General features: G+C 38.5%; 1 protein-coding gene and 1 pseudogene across 2 annotated transcripts; one reads left to right on the top strand and one right to left on the bottom strand.

The window, feature by feature from the left end:
- Positions 1-428: 428 nt before the first annotated feature.
- On the bottom strand, positions 429-18,746 carry ELK4 (ETS transcription factor ELK4). Of its 2 annotated transcripts, none has more exons than XM_016140710.2 (5): positions 18,552-18,746; positions 12,927-13,142; positions 10,976-11,845; positions 10,037-10,153; positions 429-8,388 (listed from the first exon to the last, which is right to left on the bottom strand). In XM_016140710.2, exons 2-5 carry the CDS (start codon positions 13,131-13,133, stop codon positions 8,290-8,292), a joined length of 1,293 nt encoding a protein of 430 aa, XP_015996196.1. In that variant the 5' UTR covers positions 13,134-13,142; positions 18,552-18,746; the 3' UTR covers positions 429-8,289. The 2 variants fall into 2 exon arrangements, with proteins under 2 accessions (XP_015996196.1, XP_015996186.1); XM_016140700.2 differs by having other exon boundaries at positions 18,506-18,587.
- Positions 17,311-17,429, top strand: LOC118613006 (annotated as a pseudogene).
- Positions 18,747-20,680: the final 1,934 nt, after the last annotated feature.

The following is a 20,680-nucleotide window of genomic DNA, read 5'->3' on the forward strand; positions in this document are numbered from 1 at the left end:
AGGTTCTTACCTCAAAAACTACAGGAAGAAATGGGGCCTAGAGCAGAAATAAGCAAAAGTTGCTTTTTACAAGGGCGAGAATAAAAGAATCTAATTAAATTTTTAAAAACTTTTTAAAAATGTAAATAAAATTGAAAAGGAAAATAAAAAGAAATTTCACATGGTGAATAATTTTTCTAGCCAGTTCTCTTTTAATTCCTTTTTATATCAATAATCATTTTTCAGTCTCCCCTTTTCGCCATCTATCCTAACTCAGGCTTTAAATATTTTAATGCAAACACACACTAAATAGTTAAAGGCCAAGTTTTAATGATAACTATTGGGAAAACTGAACTTTTATACCCACACTGAGCACGGATGAAAATAAAATACACAGGGACTACCTCAACAGATCTGTGAGGAGGGAAATGAATAATCAACTCAGAAAGTCATTTTGTTAAAAATATTTATTTAAAAAAATACAATTGTTGTCTGTATCTAGTTGCACATAAATCTATTAATGTATCTATATAATTATGGACTTTAATAAATTTGCTACAGTGCTTTCTTGAAGCCAGCTTGCCATTATACAAAGCAAATTCCTGTCAGTTCTTACATAAAATAGTTTTTTTAATGTATCATCTTTCTAATAAGATGCATATTCACCATTACAGAATTTAGCAAAATTTTTGCATAAAACTTGAAGCGATAGAAAAAATAATCACCTGATTGTTTATCCAGCGCAACCGCTTACCATGTCTGGAGACGCACTGAGTATCAACTACACTTTTTTCTTTGAAAAGCGGTGTATTTTAAAACCCTCAAAGTGCTGGCGCTTCCTCACCCTCATCCACCTAAATGCGGTGCAAAGTTTCTTTGCTGAAATATAAATAGAATTCAAGACTCTAGCTACAGTGGTCCTGGTCAGCTTTAAAACAACATCCCTTTGTTTCTCAACAGGTGAAGTCAGACTGCTTAGCTAGAAAATATGGCAGTTTCTCTTAGTTACATCAACAATATGATTTTAATAAATGTTAGCCATCACCATCATTTTGATTGTTTTAGGAAAAAGAAGAAAAAAAGCGATTTTAATACTTTCAAAGTCTCCCTAATGCAAATTACACTGAAAGTAAGACAAGTTATTAATGACGCTTTAACAGTTATTCATTCCTTTGGGTAGGTATGCACTTGTATTTTACATATAAGTATTCTGTTTATACAGAAGTGGTGGATATCGGCTATTATGATAGACTTCAATAAAATAAACAAGAGAGGAAATAAAAAAAATGAAGTAACTGTCTTCTCAGTTCAGTTGATCTATACTTAAGGAATGCACCCTGGCAAGTCCTTATTACCACACATTCCAAACTAGGGCACAGACAGAGAAGAGCACACCTTTCCTGTGTTAATGCCACAGGCGGCTTCTCTTTTGAAGACATGGATGAAAATTAAGTTTATTATTTAAAATAATTTAATTTTCAAGTTTTAGCCACACTTGAAGATTCAGTAGGGCTCATAGAAAATTATCAGTTTGTTCTTCAAAATACACTTTTTATTTTTAGCCAACTTGATTATTTGGTGAATGAAGGGCATAATTCTAAAAAACAAATTTTAGTCAAAAATTTTACTTGCCTCAAACCAAAGTTAACGAATAGCAAAATGTCTGGACTGAGTTTCATATTTCATCTTGCCTGCCCACAAAGATAAATAAAACTGCTAAAAGACAAAAGCGAAGGAACAGGTATGACTGTAATTAGATTACACTGGTCAAACTGAATAAATAGGCCTCGAGTAATCAAAAATTAATTGCATTGATTTCTAGCTTTACGTATATGCATCTTAGTTAATTTCAGTGATACTGAGCAGGGAAATTCTTCAAATACGCTACTTTAACACAAAAGCAAGGAGTGTAATGTACATATAAAGACCATTGGTAATACTGCCCTCAAAAACAAAAAATATGAAATGTCTTAGAAAGGACTATGCCCTACACAACAGACAATAAGCAAAAATGATTAAACAGAAAAGAAACGTAAAACTGGAGTTTACAAAGTTGAGTGTAATCCATCAATTGCAAATCATTAAAAGTCGTACATTTCTACAAAGCAGAATATTAAAGCTTGTAAATTATTTTAAATCATCGGAGCCAAAAGAGCACGCCTTACAGAGCCTAGAAGAATGGCTCATTATGTAATCCATTTACCCCTTTTCCACTCTTAAGTTCCAGAAAATATAAATGAGAAATAAACATTACTTCCCTGACCCTCAATATTCATAAGTTGAAATTAAGCAAACAAAATAATCATTAAGTGCTTCCAGTTATAAAAAACAAAACAGTGCTAATAATGGTGCCCCAAAAAGTGCCAAGTGATTTAATACCAATATATGGCATTCCCACCCCTGAACTCTAGGCATACTTGAATGATTCCATTGGCTCGGGCTCTGGCCCAGCCACAGGGCACCCCACCCCTGCCTCACCCTGTCTAGAAGATCCCAGGCCTGTCCTAGCATGGCTCATAATCCTTGGAAGGGACAAGAACCAGAATGGGCCCTTATGAGATGGGAAACAAGGCAAAGTTGAGAAGAACATCCAGCCCAAGATACTCTGAGGTTTCTGCTAATGCTTGTTATGTACAGTTTAAAGAGATAAATTAGGCTACAATGCCAGAATTCCTCCACTATTATATCAATCTATGGACAAATCTGTATTGCAGAAATACTATTTCTAATATAAACCTCCTCTCTGAGAAACTTAGAACCCAATGTAATAAGAGTTTTACACAAAAACAAAAGTAAATGCAGAAATTTTAAGAAAGGCCATCCTTAGTTGCTAAATTACACATGAACGTACAAGAACAGTTTAAAACGACTTTGTTTACCATTTGTCACATATAGCGCTATAGTTCTAAAATGCTGGCAAGCAATTAGTCTTTAAGGCCTATGATTCTATGTATGTTAAAAAAACAAATGTGCAAAGCATCAATTTTTAAAAAGTGGCAATTGCAAAGTGCAGCCAATTTCTTAAAAGTTTTATTATAAAATAGCCTGGGAGCCATCCTAGAGGATGAATAATATATGTTCCCTCTGAAAAACAGATTTATTTACACGCACACTTACACACACACATATATGTACTCAGCCAATTAATCAGAATGACTTGGAAAGAAATGCTCTAGTCTCCCAATAAAATATTAAAAATAAAATTTTAAAACCTCGTAAAACTTCCTGATGTGTATTATACTTGAATCTACTGTAAATAAATGAATTTCCTTCGTAAAGGTTTCATTTTAAATGATGTCAACAACAGCTTGAATTTCTCCACTTACTCCAACTGCTTTGGATTTCCATCTTTCACAGTGGTGAAATGTGAACAGCAGAAACTGCTATTTTCTGGAAGGCTGTCAACCTATCACAATTTTTTTTTTTCCAGAAAAGTGGCTTAAAAAAACTGGCAGCTGCAAATGGAATATATACACTACATCAACAACTCACCTTTCTGTTTACAGGTCAAAACATGACTTTTTACTAACAAGTTCCACCAAGTATGAGAAATGAAATCAAAACACCTTCTTTTCTTGCTTAATCCACTGCCACCCACAAGAATTCTAGATTCTGAGATTAAAACACTGACTTCAGTAAGCAGAGTTTTGATGACCTAAGAAGAATAACAAGGCACCTTGTTTTCAGGCTATACGCCAGCAGCACTGAAAACAACAAAACATGTACTTGTTCACCCAAAACCAAGAAGGTAATTGACAAAATACTTCCCATAGAACCCATTCTCTAGTCTGAGTACCTGCTAAAGAAATACAGCTATGGTTAACCTCCACTTCAATACTATAAACAATTAATTCTCAATTCTCTTTTAGAAATAATATATTGTCATACTCTCAGGTAACAGACTACGTACATCATGGGTGTTTTTTTAAACTTTCCTGTTGGTTTGGTAATTCTTCAGAGCTCCAGGTTTCTGCACAAAGAGACCTGCACTTATCTCCACCTTCATTTACACAACTAAGAATGGCACCTCAGCACAGTCCCAGATTTCTGGCATAAATACATAAAATATATGTACTAAATGAAGTGATAAACAGAACAGACCCATTAAGAAAAGCATTTCTTCAGATGTTGAAATGTTACAAAAAATAATAATAAACTTACTAAATGAAGCAAGAAAATGGAGGTTATTATGTATTTTTGCATAAAGCAACTTGAAACAATTCTGATTTTGTTGGTAACATAACATTAATAAGGCCAAAAGAAGTTTGTAAGCAGACTAGTAAAGTAAAAGTACATTATAAAATCATACCTATAACATGAAAAGGAAAGAGACAACAGCCTGTCAAAAACGGTATGTATGAAGCTCTGGAAAACATCTGATAATGGGTGACTTGGCAACTTATAAAAAAGAATATGAAATTTCAGAAAGGCCTGAGAAGGTCTCCTGAAAAATTCGAAATCTCTTCTAGAGATTTTGCATGAAAATCAGATCAAATGCGTAAAGGATCTCTCCATGTATCACAACAAAAGCATGCACATTTTTTTTCAAGATTAGACTGAGAAACAGCCTCCTGAGTCAGAGGTCTTCGGAGTGCGTGCTGCCAGACGGCACACAAGACAACCTACTGGCTGCAGAAAGAAAAAGTCAGAACTTCTACTCAAGATTTACTCTTTATACCATCCTATTTCTGTTTTGTGCATGTCTTATAAATGCAAGTATCACTTTAGTATTACGGTACATAACTGAAAATATATACATGAATTTGCAAATAGGGAATGTGTTCAAAAACTTTTACTGACCAAGGTGTATGTTCAAAAAGGTTGGAGACTGCTTTCCTGAAATGCCAATGAACATCTCTAATATGCCTAAGTAGACTATAACTGTCTTTTAGAACTTTAGAACCATAACAAATTCTGAGACCACGATGAAACAACGTCGTTAGACTGAACATCAGGCAATGCTGGAAATGAAAGGAAATGAAGTGATACTATCAACAGCCTGCAATCACAGCTCCCGAATTCCAACTCTGATTCATTCTTCTTTCTAAGCCTGACACATAGTACGGAGAAAACTAGAAATCGTGCCAGGTAAATAGATTTAACAATCAGTCCTGCCTTTTTGATCTCTAATACAGCATGCACATCTTCAAGGAATTCTTCCAGTTTTGTTTGTTTGTTTTTTTAAAATCCAGTATTCTTTTACTACAAAGGCTCATGGACATATTTTCATCGAAATTTGAAGAAAAAAAAATTTACACCTATTTTGTAACCATCAAAATGTGGAAAAATTAAACCTACATTTTAACTCTAAAAACCTTAAGACTGAGGGTTTCTAGATTCTTCCATCATGTATATATATTTTTAAATTAGTGGAAGTTTCTACCTTTGTTTGAATACACAAAACATGCCAGGAGGAATACAACATCACAAAAACACTGTGACAAACCATGAAAAAAAAGATTACTGAAGTCAGACATGTAATTTTAATTTTGTATTTTTAAAAATCATATGAACAAGAAAAAAATATTTTAGAAAATATGTGGCAGTTAGGGAGGCAACCTGCCCTAGAGTGGAATAAATGGAAGGGTCTGCTGGCTATGGGTACCGGGGTGTACCAACTGTGTCCATCCTTTCTCAATTCTAAGGTCATTGTAGAGTAAATTAGCCACAGGGGCTGTATTTCACATCATGGAAATCAGCAAACACTACAATGTAAGGGCTTTTTTCCCCTTCAGAGAGCCTGGGAGTAACATTTTCCACCATATGACTGAGCAGAAATGGACCAGAGCAGATAGAAAGCTAAAATGATCTCAGCAGATGTCTCAAAATCTCATTCACCCTGCTCCCGTTCTTAACTTAGGCTACTTTTGCCCACCAGCATTCATCCTGGCAAAGTGATTAGTGACAGATACCAGCTACAACTACCAAATGTAAGTCTCTCCAGTGAATAATGATCTCAAGTGGTATGTCACCTTTGGATGCTAAGAACTCTGGATGCTCAAAAAAATATGAAGCTGAGACTTTTCCAGGAAGGAGGTAGTTTACAAACAGAACGGTCTGCCTCATACAATTGAGCTAAGGTTGTAAACTTTCATTCAAAAAAGTACAAGGACACAGAGAGAGAGAGACAGACAGACAGACAGACACACACACACAGACACAGACACACACACTTTTCTCGGATTAACTGATCTCAAAGAGAAAGCAGATCATCATCTCCCTCCTAAGGCCCACACCTCTCAGAAGCTTCCAGGATAGGTTTATAGACATGGGATTCACTAAAACTTGTTTCTAGGAAGTTACTCTGACTGAATTTTAATGATGTCCTTGCTTTCCACGCACCCCTGTGCTTGAGACAGTTAATTAGCAACGATTTCATCTGGAAAAACAAACCAATGGCTCTGTCTCCAAAAGAGAAAATATTTTTTGCACTTCCAAAAATTGTTTAAATCTAATTAAATCAAGCCATCAATATTTACTTGATGTATAAAATGTTAATTAACCTAATAAAACTATTCCAAAGTGCTGCTGAGAGGTCTAATTTCAAACAGGCATGCAAATTAAATGGTTCAACATGGGAAAAAAGTCCACTGAGTCTGTTCCGCATCACTACTGAACACTGTTTTCAACACTACTATTGCACATCTCAGGAACAGATCCTTCAGCTGAGAACCACAGATGATGTATCAGGTCTCCAACACTACAAGTTCAGAGGCAGCTCCCTGAATATTTCCTTCAGCTATTACTAACCTCGCACAGGTATCTTATACTAGAGCTTCCCCACATTGCAGATAAACACATTTAAAGTGAATGTCATGTATCTGGAAGATGCTGGTTTTTATCAGTGACATTGTGAACCCTCAAGTCTTTACTCCCTCATTTCATTTAGTTTGTGATTCAATTATAGGAACTACTTCTTGGGTTAAAAGACTAGTTTAATGGGCATAGTGGTGGTGGAGGGGGAGGGCAGGGTAGTGGCCATATATAATCTAATCCAGGACTTTAAAGACAAGTTTTTCAAAAGATCCCACTGTAATGTTGGTATCAATTCAATTCGGGGAATCAACAAAGCTGTCTGCATCTGGCATTGATTACCATACGGTAATATTTTACAAATTTGGAAATACTGAGGAAAAGGCCTAAATTTTTGACTAATATGAACAACCTAATCTCTATGTATGAGCATTTCCAAATGAACTCTGCTCCTCCCAAAGTATACAGAAAAATTCAAAGAAATAAGCACATTTTTAACTCCAGTTTGGAGGCTTCACTTCGCTTTTCACCTCCCTAATTACATCTTCAAAACCATCGTGACCTCTCACAACCTTAAATTTTAAAGAAGATAAATATACAGTAGAAAGTGAACAGAAAAGCAAAGGGTCCTTCATTCTGGCTTTTTTCTAACTGGGAAAAGCCCCACATGTTGTTTCAAGTTACTTGACTGAATCTTTTGTTCAAAGATGCCTCAAAATTTCAAAACCCAGGTTCATCCTCCTAAAAGTCATCATTTACCACGCCATATTCCATGGGTGTATAATCATACCTTCCAGAGAGCAGCCGACATTGCTGTGCTAGATATGGAGCTCCCATATTCTCCCTTGCTTGTCCAAACACTGTCTTAAAGCCCAGGTTTAAAAAGAGACTGTCCCAGGCTCTACTGACAGGTTCAGACAAGATCACATACATGTATGGCTGAGAGACCCACCTTGAAAAAATGTAAAAGATGTCTTTCTGCAGAATTGCTTATATATGTTAGAGTTCACAGCAAAATACAATCTCCCCAATAGTACTGCTCAATCTTCCTATATGTGACTAGGAATGATTCTTTTTCTTCCACTACTTATGCACAGCTCCTTTTTAGTTATTCAATAGTGAGTACTTAGTCCTAAAGGTATGGCCGATTTCATTTAACTAATACTTCTTTAAATAAAATACTCCAAGTATAATTTTTTCTGGCCAAAAGGTCCCAATAAGGCAGAAGGAGTAACTTTGTTCTTAAGTGCTCTTGCAAAAAGCAGTTAGCTGCTAAACCCCACCAAAATTTTCTTTAACACAAAGCTCGAAATACTTTCAAAAAAAGAAGAAAAAAGATGGGGGTGGAGTTTGGACTCCAGTTAAGGCATTTTTATACACAGTCCAACTTGAATCTTATTCAAAGGGAATCTTAAAAAGGCATTTGATGGGGAATGGCAAAAATCACAAAAGTTCATTATCAGCATCATGGAACTATCAATCGCTCACTTCAAATTTAATCATGTTGTATAACTCTGTTCCTATTTTCCTTGGTTCTCTCATTCCACAGTGCATAGGTTATGTTTTCTGCAGATCTGGGGAAAATGGGCCAGGGGTGGAAGGTCCATCCAGGCTCGACAGAGTGAATGGCCCATGACTGTTCAAAACAGAAGGAAACTGAAAAAGAAAATAAAACATGTTATCATCCTTTTACTCAATTCCAATGTTCACTTTCTGTCCCTACTATGTTTCCCACAGAAGAACATGACAGCTGCCTGCAGTGGCTCACAGGACAAAAGCAGTAACTGTTTATCATGAAAGAATATGATACTATAACAAAAACTTTAAAGAATGTTAAATATTAACACTCTCCAGTCTGCCTTGATAAAATACGAAGAACAAACCTATACCTTTCCTCATATTCTAAGGTACACAGGATTACATTTAACTTCAAAAAAATGTTTTAGAAAGTTCAGTAAAAGACAACATGCACTTTAGTCAATTATAAAGCAAATCACCGACTGTTAAAAAGAGGTCCAGAAAGAGAGACCCATCTTTTAACTCGATTTATAACTGGTACAAATAGTTACATGGTGTTCGACTCAGAAAACGATTCCCCCATCATGTGTTTTGAGACCAATCCTATAGGGAGATGCCAGGCTGAAGCGACCTGAGCACTACAACTTTGCTTCAGGTCTCAGATCACTCTGTAACTCAATTATTGGTTTGTGAGAGACAAAATAAAATGTAAAAATGAAATATGGAAAATTTTCAAAACTCTATTCAATAATTTAAAACCTTTTGCAAAAAAAAAAAAAAAAAAAGCATTTTCTTTTCTCTTACTATTTCATTTCCAAAAAAACAAATGAAAAGTTAAATTAAAAAAATATAAGAAAATCTTCCAGGGAGTCATCCTAAATAAGTAAATAAATCAACCCTAAGAAAGCCTACATTTATAAAGTCTAGATGTTTCAGGCAAAATACTAGTTAAAAGATGTAAAACTTTTCCTAAGATTTTGGTTAAGACATAATACAATATTCACGTTTATAAAATACATTTTAAATGTTTGTAAGTATCAATTCTGAGTGAGGAGGAAATGGAAGTACTTGATGTACTATTCTCAAGAGTTTTCTCTATTTTTAATCCTCAAAAATGGAAAACTATGTGCAAAAATATCCCCTATATATGTACACACATTCCTAAAAAAAATGAGTTTAAAAGGACAAAAAAATTGGGTGGACTCAAAAACTACTACGGTATTGAATAATTCTTGCTCTAACTCAAATGTATGTAATGGTCAGCAATGAAAAGGAAACTTGGCTGTGAATATTTATCTGAGCTGTTTGCTGGCTAGGAAATTAATGCCCAGAAATTCAAAAACAATTACCAGATGTGAAGGGCTTGGGAAGGGTCACTGAAAAGGGGGGAAGGGATTAAGAAGTACAATTTAGTAGTTAAAAAACAGTCAGAGATATAAATAAAGGACAGCATGGGGAATATAGTCAATAATGTTATAATTACTATGTGCGGTGTCAGATGGCCGCTGGATTTATTGGGGTGATCACTTCATGAGTTATATAGATGTCCAGTCACTATGCTATATACCTGAAACTAATATAATATTGTATGTCAACTATAATTGAAAAATAAGAAATATTAACTTAAAAAAATAAAATGTTTAAACTGTTAAAAAAGTTGAAAAACTTAATATTCATTAAATAGAAGTTTTATAATGATTTAACTGAAGAGTGGGATGCTGCCTTAGTGCCTCTTTCTTCATTTACCATGCCCCCCTTACAAGAGACAGGCTTTTATGCCATTTACCTGGAAAAGTGTGTTAGCACCTTGCAGCCTGGCTGGACTGAGGGGAGCAACAGGGCTGAGAGTGCTCCAGAAGTGGATACTGGAGAGCAAAGGGCTCGGGGTCAGTAAGATGGGTGTCTGCAATACACAAAGCAAAAAAAAAATTCACTAACAAATGAGGATTACGCTTCATCCTTGTAACGATACACAAATAACTCTGAACCCAAGTATTGTCCTATTCACCACTCCAAAGCTCTCCCAGTCTGAAATAGTATCATGATGAAAAACTCAGAAATTATTTTACGACTTATGAAAGATAAAGGTTGTTCAACTATCTTAATGTTTCACTGGAAAAAAAAAAAAGAGATAAAGATCAAAGTATTTTTTAACCTGTCTCTTGTAGGGTCTTTCCCAAATAGAAAAATCAATCTGAATTCAGGTAGGGAGAAATAAGGGATAACTGATTCAACAAACATATCTTTTCTTATTAATGAGAAGATTTGTAAGTAATCTATCCATTTAGATGTTATGTTTAAGCAAGTTAAGAAATCTACGGTAACTACAGAAACTTATTATTCAACATTAACCATTCCTTTGTCTTAAGGCTCTCAGGATGAATTGTTTCTTAACTTGAGATTATCACCGTTTTTTAAAATAAAATATCAACTAGTTTTATAATACCAAAAAAAAAAGAGAGAGAATACTTATTTTCTTCAGAAGAAAGTAGAAAAAATAAAATAAATATTTACCTGTAGAACAATGAATTTTTTTAACACAACTCCAAACCTTTTTGACCATTCTAATTGAGGAGGAAATGGGTTACTCTCACGGGGTCATATATAAACCTTTCTAAGACAAACCTAAGTGGCAGAATGAAACTTGAGGTTATAAATTCTGGATCTGTTTTAAAAGGTGAGTAAATGCAAACAACAGTGGCACTAAAAAGAAAGAAAGAGTTACCTGTGAAAAAAGTGCTGGCGTAAGAGAAGCTGTCGGGAGAGATGGGCTCAATATTCCCAGTGGGCTTGGGTCACTGCCTGTGATCACGAGGGTGGGTGCCAGCTCTAACCCTTTGGGTTTCTTGGATCTGGATGAATTATTTGTTTTGTCCTTTTCTGGCAAAGCTGAGTCCTGGTCTTTAGGTTCCAGTGACAAGTTTTCTGGCAGCTCCATTGGCTGAGAAGCCACAGAATCGATGTCTGTGTCGATGTCTGGGTTGGAACTCAGCGGTGGTGAAGGTGTTCTAGGAGGCTCTTGCAAGGAAGGGGACACAGACGGAACAGGTGTGGCAGTAAAAGCGGGAGCCACACTGGAGGCAGAGATCGGGGCTTCCAGAGCAGGCGGTTTGGGGGACGCCAAAGTCTCCAATGCTTGGATAGTTTCCTCCGAAGACGGTGAAATATTTGGGCCAGTTGAAATGGTGGCACCAACAGATTCACCCAGCGGCTTTTTGGAAGGTGTTGTCACAAATTTAATGACAGAAGGTGTTGGCTCCTGGGATTTTTTCTCTGCCAATTTCTCAGCTGGATTCTCGATCTTTATAGATTTGAAAAGCTTCCTATTGGAAGAGTTCAAAGAGTTGAGAGTAAATGAAGAATATAAGCCAGAGTGTATGTAGTCGTTGCGGCTAGACGTCTTGGCGCCAGGCTGAGGCGGTTTCTCTTTCCCTCCATTCTCCGCATCCTTGGAGCTACTGCTGACTTCACTGAAGCTTAGGGCTTCACAGTCTCCCTCAATCCTGCCCACCGTCATTGGGTCCATGTTCAAAATCTCTGGGTAAGAGACAAACTTGTACACAAACTTCTGACCATTCACTTTTTTAATGATATTCTGTAGATAAATAAAATAAGCATTCTTATACTTTCTTATACTATTACCTCCCATAGCTCATGAAAAAGCTCACCTAATGATGTTCTCTATTTGACAAGTAATTTACTTAAAAGCTTCAAAATCATCTAAATTATTAACCATAACAACACAGTTCCTACTATTATGGAGCACGAGTTAAAATCATTTACATGTCTATTGACAACTGAACTAATACGTTACACAGATGCTGACTTTAATTGCTTAATGCTCACAACCAAATATCTGTATTAAGTCAAAAATCGCTGATCTGCAATCTCAAATAATTTTAAAGGCACAAGTCATACACATCCCAAGTAAGCAAAAAGGAATTTAGAATATTACTTCTGCGGTTCCTGCTTCCTGCAGAAGCTCCAGTTGTTCCTCACCTCATGTCTCCACACAGGAGAGGTGATAAGATCAATCACTGAAAGGTGAGAAAAATTAAGATCTCCACTTTTCATTCCAATGCTATCCACTTGAGCTATTTATCTTACCTCAGTGTTCAAAGTGTATTCAAAACAATAAGAAATTAAAATTTTTTAACTAAGAAATTGACTCTGTATTAACAGGTATGCTTTAAGGTATTAATTTGTGTTCTTTGGATTAAACTAAAATGTAAAAGTTAAGTGAAAAAAACAAGTATATATGACAATTTTTCAAGTAAATTATGATTTACATAATATTTATCCCCAAGAATCTCAAATTTCCTTTTCCTTATTCTAACCCTATACCCACTTTCTCTTTAAAGACAACTTCAATTTGGAATAAAATATGTGTAATGGGAGTGGGGTACTGAAGAAGAGTTTGCAGAAATACAGTTGAAACATTTTCATTTTTCATCCTAACCCTAAACTGCTGAAGCTATAAATTAGATTAAAATAAACCAGCGTAGTGATAATTTCACAACGTAAACAAATACTGAATCATTACCTAAATGTATACCTAAAACTAATGTTATATTGCAATTATACCTCAATTTACAAATTAAATAAATAAACCAGGACGTTGCGGCTAACACCCCACCAGAAGGAACACTTCTTGTTTTGAGGTAGATGTGTGTTACCTTTACATAATAGTATCTGAGTGCTCGGCTGAGTTTGTCGTAGTTCATATTAGGCTTGTTCTTTCGAATTCCCCAGAGACGAGCCACCTCTTCTGCCTGCAGAAGCTTGAACTCCCCATTGTTAGAGGTCCAGCAGATCATGTGCTTGTGCTGAGGCTCCTGTAAGAGCTGGAGGAGAAACTGCCACAGGGTGATAGCACTGTCCATAGCAATGAGCTGAAAGAGGCGTGTAGATAAGAGAGACAAGAACGTTAACAGCCAACACTTCGAGAAAGCTCTGTAGCAGGCACTGTTTTAAGCGCTCTAAATTTGTTACTTCGTTTCATTCCCACGGCAATCTTATAAGACAGATACTATTGCAGCCTCACTTTATATATGAAAAAACTGATTCATAAAAGAGTTAAGTAAATTGTCTGATGTCACACAAGTAAATGGTGGAGCTGGTATTTAAATGCAGACAATCAGATCCACAGTCCAAACTCTCGAGCATGCTACACTGCTTAAGAAAAGTCCTGCTGGGAGATACAGCTAGTCCATAAATTATAGGAACACCCTGATGATTGCCAATCACTAGAGTATTACTGTTATTAAATGTATCTTACAAACTCACTGTCACATTCCTTGAGGAGACCACCATTTCAGCATCTATCTTAATCGACCCAGTTGGTTTATTTGCCAAGATGTATGTGTGTGTGTCTCAGTGTGGCCTGGTGTAGGGGTGGGTGGGGGAGGAACAGTATAATCTACTTTTGCCCTGCTGGTCTTTCTCCATCAAATAATTTCTATTATCATAAATATAATTTAAATGTAAATTAACAGCCCTGAAAATATGGCAAACGTTCCCGACTTAATTTACAAGTTCTGTCACATTTCTGTCCATAGGGATTCCATCTGCATAGATCCTCCTTTTATTTGATTACCAACCTTTCTTTGATATCAAGACATGAACTGAAAAGTCCTTCAACAGCCCAAGTTTTAGTATCTCCCTGTTTAGGTTAGAGTTTCTCAATGATTGACATTTTGGGCCAGATAATTCTTTGTTCCTGGAGGCTGTCCTGTGCATTGTAATTTGTTTAACAGCATCCCTGGCCTCTACCTACTAGATGCCAGTAGTACCTCCTGCCCAACTGTGACAATCAAAAATGTCTCCAGACATTGCCAAATGTTCTTCCCGGGGACAAAATCATTCTAGTTGACAACCACTGGTTTAGGCAATGGAGCAGCAAGGAAAAGCTCTCACAGTTATTTTCCTCATAAAATTTCAAAACACTCTGTTTGACAGGAAGAATTCTTTAGGGCAGAAACTCTGGCAAGATACAAAGAAGCACTAAGAAGCCTATAACTGAACTATATCCACACAAAAACAAAACAACTTTCCTTTTCTTTTTTAAATCTAGGAATGAGATTTTAATGGATCAGGACTTGAAAACAATTAAATCAATTCCATTAAAATACTATGAAAACAAGTAAATCTGGCTACATCAAAATTTAAAACTTCTGTGCTGCAAACAATTAACATCAAGTGATAAGGCCAGCCTTAGAAGAAAAATATTTTCAAATCATAAGGGACTTGTATCAAAAAAAAAATAAAGAACTCTTACAATTAAAAAAAAAAGGCAAAGGATTTGAAAAAACATTTCCCCAAAGGATATACAAATGGCCGATAAGCACATGAAAAGATGCTTCGATATCATCAGTTATTAGGGAAATGAAGATGACAACCACCTCAGATACTACTTCACACCTACTAGGATGCCTATAATCAAAAAGACCATAACAAGTGTTGGTGAGGTTTGGGAGAAAGTGAAACCCTCATACATTGCTAGTGGGAGTATAAAATGGTATGGCCACCTCGGAAAACAATTTTGACAGCTCCTCAAAATACTAGTTACCATATGACTCAGCAATTCTACTCCTAGGTACACACCAAAGGGAAAAATATATGTCCACACAAACACCTGTACAGAAATGTTCACAACGGCATTACTCATAATATCTAAAAAGTAGAAACAACACAAATGTCCAATTGAAGAATGGATAAATATAACACAGTATAACCGTAAAGTGGAATATTATTCAGCCAGAAAAAGGAACGAAGTATGGATATATGCTACAACATGGAGGAACCTGGAAAACATGCTAGGTGAAAGCAGCCTGACACGGAAGGCCACATATTGTACCATTTCATTTAATCGGTAGTTGCTTAGGGATGGGGGATGGATGGGAAGAAAAATGAGAGTGACTGCTAACGGGGTGATGATATTCTAAACTTAGATGTGGTAGTGATTACATAACTCTGTGCATATACTTCAAACTATTTAATTGTACATTTTAAATATGTGAACTTTATGGTACATGAATTTTTTCTCAATAAAGACGTTATAAACAAACTAACGCTATAAACATTACAAAAGTTAGGCCTGAGAAACTTAATTCTAATAAGGTATAACTTACAGAGGATGGGATCCTTAAGAGTCTCCTATGTCCAATTCTAAAAAGGGAGAGATGAGGAACTGGGAAATATTTGGGTTTCTATAACTTTCCTCAGATACTCAAAATATCCTCCAATAATCCTCACAGTTATCATTTTGAAGCTGGTTATACAGAAATACTGTCATCCAAAAGTAGAGATGGGAAAATAATAAAGAATAGAAAGGGGGAGATGCTTCCCAGTTGGTGTTAATGGAAAAGCTGAGGCCATGAATCCAGCAAACACTCTTCCATCACAGTCACATACTCTGATCATTAGGAAAACCACTTCCCTTGATGGACAGAAGCATTCGCATCTCCAGCTGGTTGTAAAGAAGTATTACATATTAGTGATAATAATCTATCAACATCAAGTGCTACTTTAATGCTTAAATAACCAAATCCACTAGAATGTTTCTCGTAGCCTCCCGTAAGCTAGGTTAAAATAATGGTTTACATTACATGCATCTAGTATTGGGGGATGGAAGGCCCCGTCATTTCCCTGAGTTTACCAAAGAGGCCTTTCTTCTAGTGATGCTGGTTCATGCCAAGTTGCTGTTCAATTACATGTTTCCCACCTAAACAATTATTTGTTAGTCTAAACCTGTTAAACCTCCCCCCTAATAAATGTTAGCTGAAACAAAGAACTCACTCTCCACATTTCCAGACATAATCTTCATATCAAGAATGCTTACAGGGGTTGGGCTGTACGTGTGAGAGAGGGTGGGAAGGAGAGGAGAGGGAGAAGGGGAGAAAAACAGCAAAGAACCAGAATTTCAAGACTACTACAAATGTGATGCCTATAATTCCAATTGTTTTTGGAAAGATTCCCAAAACCAAATCTCAGAGCCTTAATAACTATCATGTAAATAAAGCCTGAGCCCTACAGGTTTATAATAGCTATAAGCTATATACACAAAGACAGAAAGGGGTGTTCTCAAGGTGCTGTGGGCCTAACTGCACCTTCCCCTCTGGTTATTAGGGGACTGTGTGTATTGAATCCAATACTGGTGAGCTGTTTGACACTTTAGGGCAGAATCTAACTGTTGTAGAAAATACTGATGCTTCTTTTAGTACTTTACTGTGTGACTGGAATAGAAGGTTGTTGAGAGTCAAAGAAAACGGCATTGTGGTTTTAGACTGAAGTACTGGAAAATAATTTTCTTTTGCAAAAAACTAACAAAGACATAAAATGAACATCTTCAAAGGGTACTTCAAAGGAATATTCATTTAATTTTGTTGTCAGGTTATTCTTTGAAAAGTTGGGGAACCACTGGGTAGTTAAGTTGAACATCTTCACTTTAGTTCCTAAAAGCATGCTATTAATATGAAATTCAATGATTTCCTCAGCCACTAAAGAAAACTAAAGGAATATATATTCCAAGATAGTAAAAATTACAAAGGCGAAATGAAGTAAAAAAAATACGCTTTTATTCTAGTTACCCATTAAACTGTTTTTCTTCTCATGAAAACCTTGAGTTTTCTACAATTACAGTTTCAAAAGTTGTTTTTGTTTTTGTTTTTTAAGTATAATGAGGGAGAGAAATACTCTATCCAGTTGAAGGAATCCGACTGAGGGGTTAAATGGTGAAAACAACTGATTCTACCTTAAAACTTCAAAAATAGTACATTAAACCCTGTGCTAAACCGAAAGAGGGAGCATGTTGAACTAACTTATTAGGGGAGGAAGTCTATTAAATGAAAACTTTTCCACCCTAAATATGTTTATGATACACAGTCCAGTTGCTGTAGTGACCATAGCCCAACTTTTTTTCAGAAACAGTAGCTAAGACCCCCCCCCAAAAGAAGTCTCCAAATTCAGCGAGCTGCTTAAATAAAACAAAAGCAAATTATGAAATGTATCAACACTAGTCTTGAATTAACATCATTATCATTGTCAAAAAGTAACCAGGTGGTCTACAGCCATGCCACCCTGAACGTGTCTGATCTCTTCTGATCTCAGAAGCTAAGCAGGGTTAGGCCTGGTTAGTGCTTGGATGGGAGACCACCCAAGAAGACCAGGTGCTGAAGGCAGTAAAAAAAAAAAAAAAAAAAAAAAAGTAACCAGGTGTCTAACTGCACAGTTAACCTATACTAAGAGAATGTTAAAAGTATACTGCTATGTTACATAAAACTTGAAGACACTGTTTCCCTAAAAATGTAATGGATTCCACTTATGAAGTTTTAATGTTTAAGTAAAATCAAGGAGGAGACAGTTCCGGGGGAGGGGGAATTGAATCTCACTATATTTTAATGAAACCATCGCTGACAATACTAAGTATTGAAGTACCAAGTTCTGCACGCAGTAGGGTTGTGCGTCGGAGACTGCAAAGGGGGAAGGAGGACCTGACCCCCCCCCCCCCGCATCTAAGAGATGGGCGAACTGTTCTGAATAAAATTCAGAGTATTTACAATTCCCTAAACTTCAAATAGCAGCAGCCTGGGAAATCGTCAACTATGCATATATCCTGTGCATATATTTTGACTCCTTCCATCAAAAATATCCCTTATTTCCTACCAAGACCAGTTACCATTCTGCCCCCAAAAGATGACTGCAATCGATCTTCCTAATAATGAAGAAGCTACCGACCCTGATGCAGCTGCACGTGAAGGGAAAGTCAAACGGTAGGAGGCTTGCTGGCGATAAGTAGAAAAATGAAACTTCACACCGGATGAAGAGCGAGCTTGGGGAGAGGAAGAAACACGGGTGTCCGCGTATCGCAGAGATCAAAGTTCGGGGGAAGCGCCACAAGCAGCCTCACTGGCTTTGGTAAGCACTGAATTACTGTAGTACTTTCATTTTCCAACTTCCTGTCACTACAAAGTCAGAACTGCTCCCCTCTTTGCCACCACCCACGAAAAGGAAAAAAAAAAAAAAAAAAACCACAGCCATCTTTCGCCCGAGGAACCCGCTAGACCGAGGGGCGACGGGCGGCGCGGACCGGCGCTCCCGGGTCCACCTGCGCGCACCCGGCACGCGCCGCGGGAAAGAGCGGGCCCGCGCGGGGCAGCGCCGGGGGCGGGCCCCGGGGCCGCGCGCCGCAGCCTCCCCTCCCCCCGGAGCGCGCCCGCTTCCTGGTGGGCCGCGAGCCCCGGGCCCCGCTCCCCGCCTTTGGGAGCGGCGGCCGCGAGACCCCGACTGGGCGCGCCGCTCACCGAGGCCGCTCGCGGGGCTCCCTCTGGGTCTCCGCCTGGAACACGATGCTGCTCTCCGCCCGCCGCCTCCTTACGCCGGGACCTCGGGGACGGCGCGGCTGCCACGGCGACCCCCGCGGGGGAGCGGGACAAGGCGGCGGCGGCCGAGCCCAGCCCGCCGCGTGCCCGCAGCCGCCCGCATCTCCCGCCGCCACCGCCCCCGCCCCCGCCGCGGCGCCTCGCGCCCCGCCCTGCCGCCCCCGCACGAGGTAGTCTGGCCGCTACCCGCCGCGCGCTCGGGCGTTCCTGGCCGCGGCCGGCCTGCCAATCGCCGAGCGGCCGCCGCCCCTCGCGAACCCCCCACCGACCTCGAGGCCCCGCCCGGCCGCCGTAGCCGCCGCGCGTCACTTCCGGGGGCGGGGAGGGCGCAGCCGCCGCCGGAGAGGGGGCAGCGCCGCTGCACTCCTCGTCGCGTTTCGGGAGGCAAGGGATACGGGCCTGGGCGCTGGGGCGGGGGTGTCGCTTCCTTGGCCCCCCCCCACACACACACTCGCTACCCTTTGCCCGGCTGCAAGCCAGTTGCCGTTGGTGAGGCGCATGACTCGAAGCCGCCGTACCAGTGCTGCCACCAGTGTCGCGACCTCGGGCGGCCCGGGTCCCTCGATGTCTTCCCCGTCCCAGGGAAGAGGTGGCGCGAGCCCGGAGCCCTCCCAGGGGACCACGTCTCTTGCTCCTAAACCGAAGGGCTTCCCTCTTATGTGCTGTAGGTACAGCATCTCGGCTGCGTGGAGGGAGAAGTTGGGGCCGCTCCAGCTTTCTTATCGAAGTGCCAGGTCCCAGAACACTACATACACTTGACAAATATTAAATAAGTACTGTGGCTTTATAGCTCGGGAACTGACAAATGGAAACACTGGTGTCGTGGGAGAAGCTGATTCTGGCATAGGAGCCAATCCTGGAATCCAGTCGTGGCTCTACCCCTCACTAGGTGATCTTAGCAACTTTCCTAACCTCCCCAAACAACTTATCTATAAAATGGAGAGAACCCAATCTCTTAGAGCTGTAATGAAAGGCAATAAGGCACATAACACCCAGCAGCATTTCTAGCCCATAGATTCTAATTAAATATAATTCTTAAGGAAGCAGGTCACACTTGGTACAAGAGGCTACCTGAATAATTTAGCAGCAGAAGGGATGCAGAGTCAATAAGCTGCACTGCTAAACAAAACCACTGAGAAATAGATTGTATGTTCTATTTAACAGGAAATCAAAAACAGGCCAGTGTCTGAATTACTTCTTGTTCCTGGCCATTTGCTAGCTGTGTGACCTTCAATGAGTTGCTTAACCTCCCTGAACCTCAATCCCTTAAGTAAAATGAAGATGTTGAGGAGTATTGCTGAGAAGATTAAATGAGATAAAGGCTATAATGTCTTGGTGCATTACCAGGCACGTGGTAGACAGTAAGTGATGTCATTTATTCCTCTTCCACCCTGCAGTTGAATTCAAGGTAAAATTAATTGAATTCACTGAGTAAAATGTGAGCCTATCATCCCTGTGTAGGTTTTTCGAAAAGAATCATCACTTTCTTTGATTTTCAACCTCCTCCAGCATAATATACATAATTATAATACATAGACGTATTCCTGCAAAAGCAATGCTACTAAAAGATGTTAGCTTTTCTAAAATAATTTTACCAAAAGATGTAAGAAATACGTGTTTTAAAAGGAACATGTGATATCTAAAATGCCCTAGCACTCTTGGCCCCTTATATAACTTTTTCCCTTGCAACAGCTTCCATTTTTAGAAACCAAGAGGGGAAAATAAGAATTAGGTAAGCTGTTTAAGATACACCCATTGGAAACATTTGTTTATGGAAAGGTTTCATTTTAAAGCTCCATACCAAGAACAGTTAAGGGTTATGAGAATCTTACACCCTGCTCTACCCTAACCGGCAGTAAACGTCTGATTCAGCCTGGGGGTTCATAATTGTATCATAACCCCTTTAGACTGAGCTGACAATATTGTCAATTGCAATGTATTCTTGGAAAAGATCCTACTTTGGGAGTTCCTAAATTAGTCATAGCAAGTCTGTCTGCTTTTAAATAGACTCTTGTTTTTGTTTTAAAAACAGTACATGTTGACAGCAAAGA

This window comes from Rousettus aegyptiacus, unplaced genomic scaffold (assembly GCF_014176215.1).
Source record: "Rousettus aegyptiacus isolate mRouAeg1 unplaced genomic scaffold, mRouAeg1.p scaffold_m13_p_17, whole genome shotgun sequence".
NCBI lineage: Eukaryota > Metazoa > Chordata > Mammalia > Chiroptera > Pteropodidae > Rousettus > Rousettus aegyptiacus.

Bases quoted from the DNA above. Each gene is read 5' to 3' on its own strand.
- ELK4 (XM_016140710.2), bottom strand. From the start codon at position 13,133: ATGGACAGTGCTATCACCCTGTGGCAGTTTCTCCTCCAGCTCTTACAG. The intron at 10,154-10,975 runs GTAACTCTTTCT...TGTGTATTGCAG, and splicing joins CGCCAGCACTTTTTTCACAG to ACACCCATCTTACTGACCCC. The intron at 8,389-10,036 runs GTAAATGGCATA...TTTCTTTTTCAG, and splicing joins GTGCTAACACACTTTTCCAG to TTTCCTTCTGTTTTGAACAG.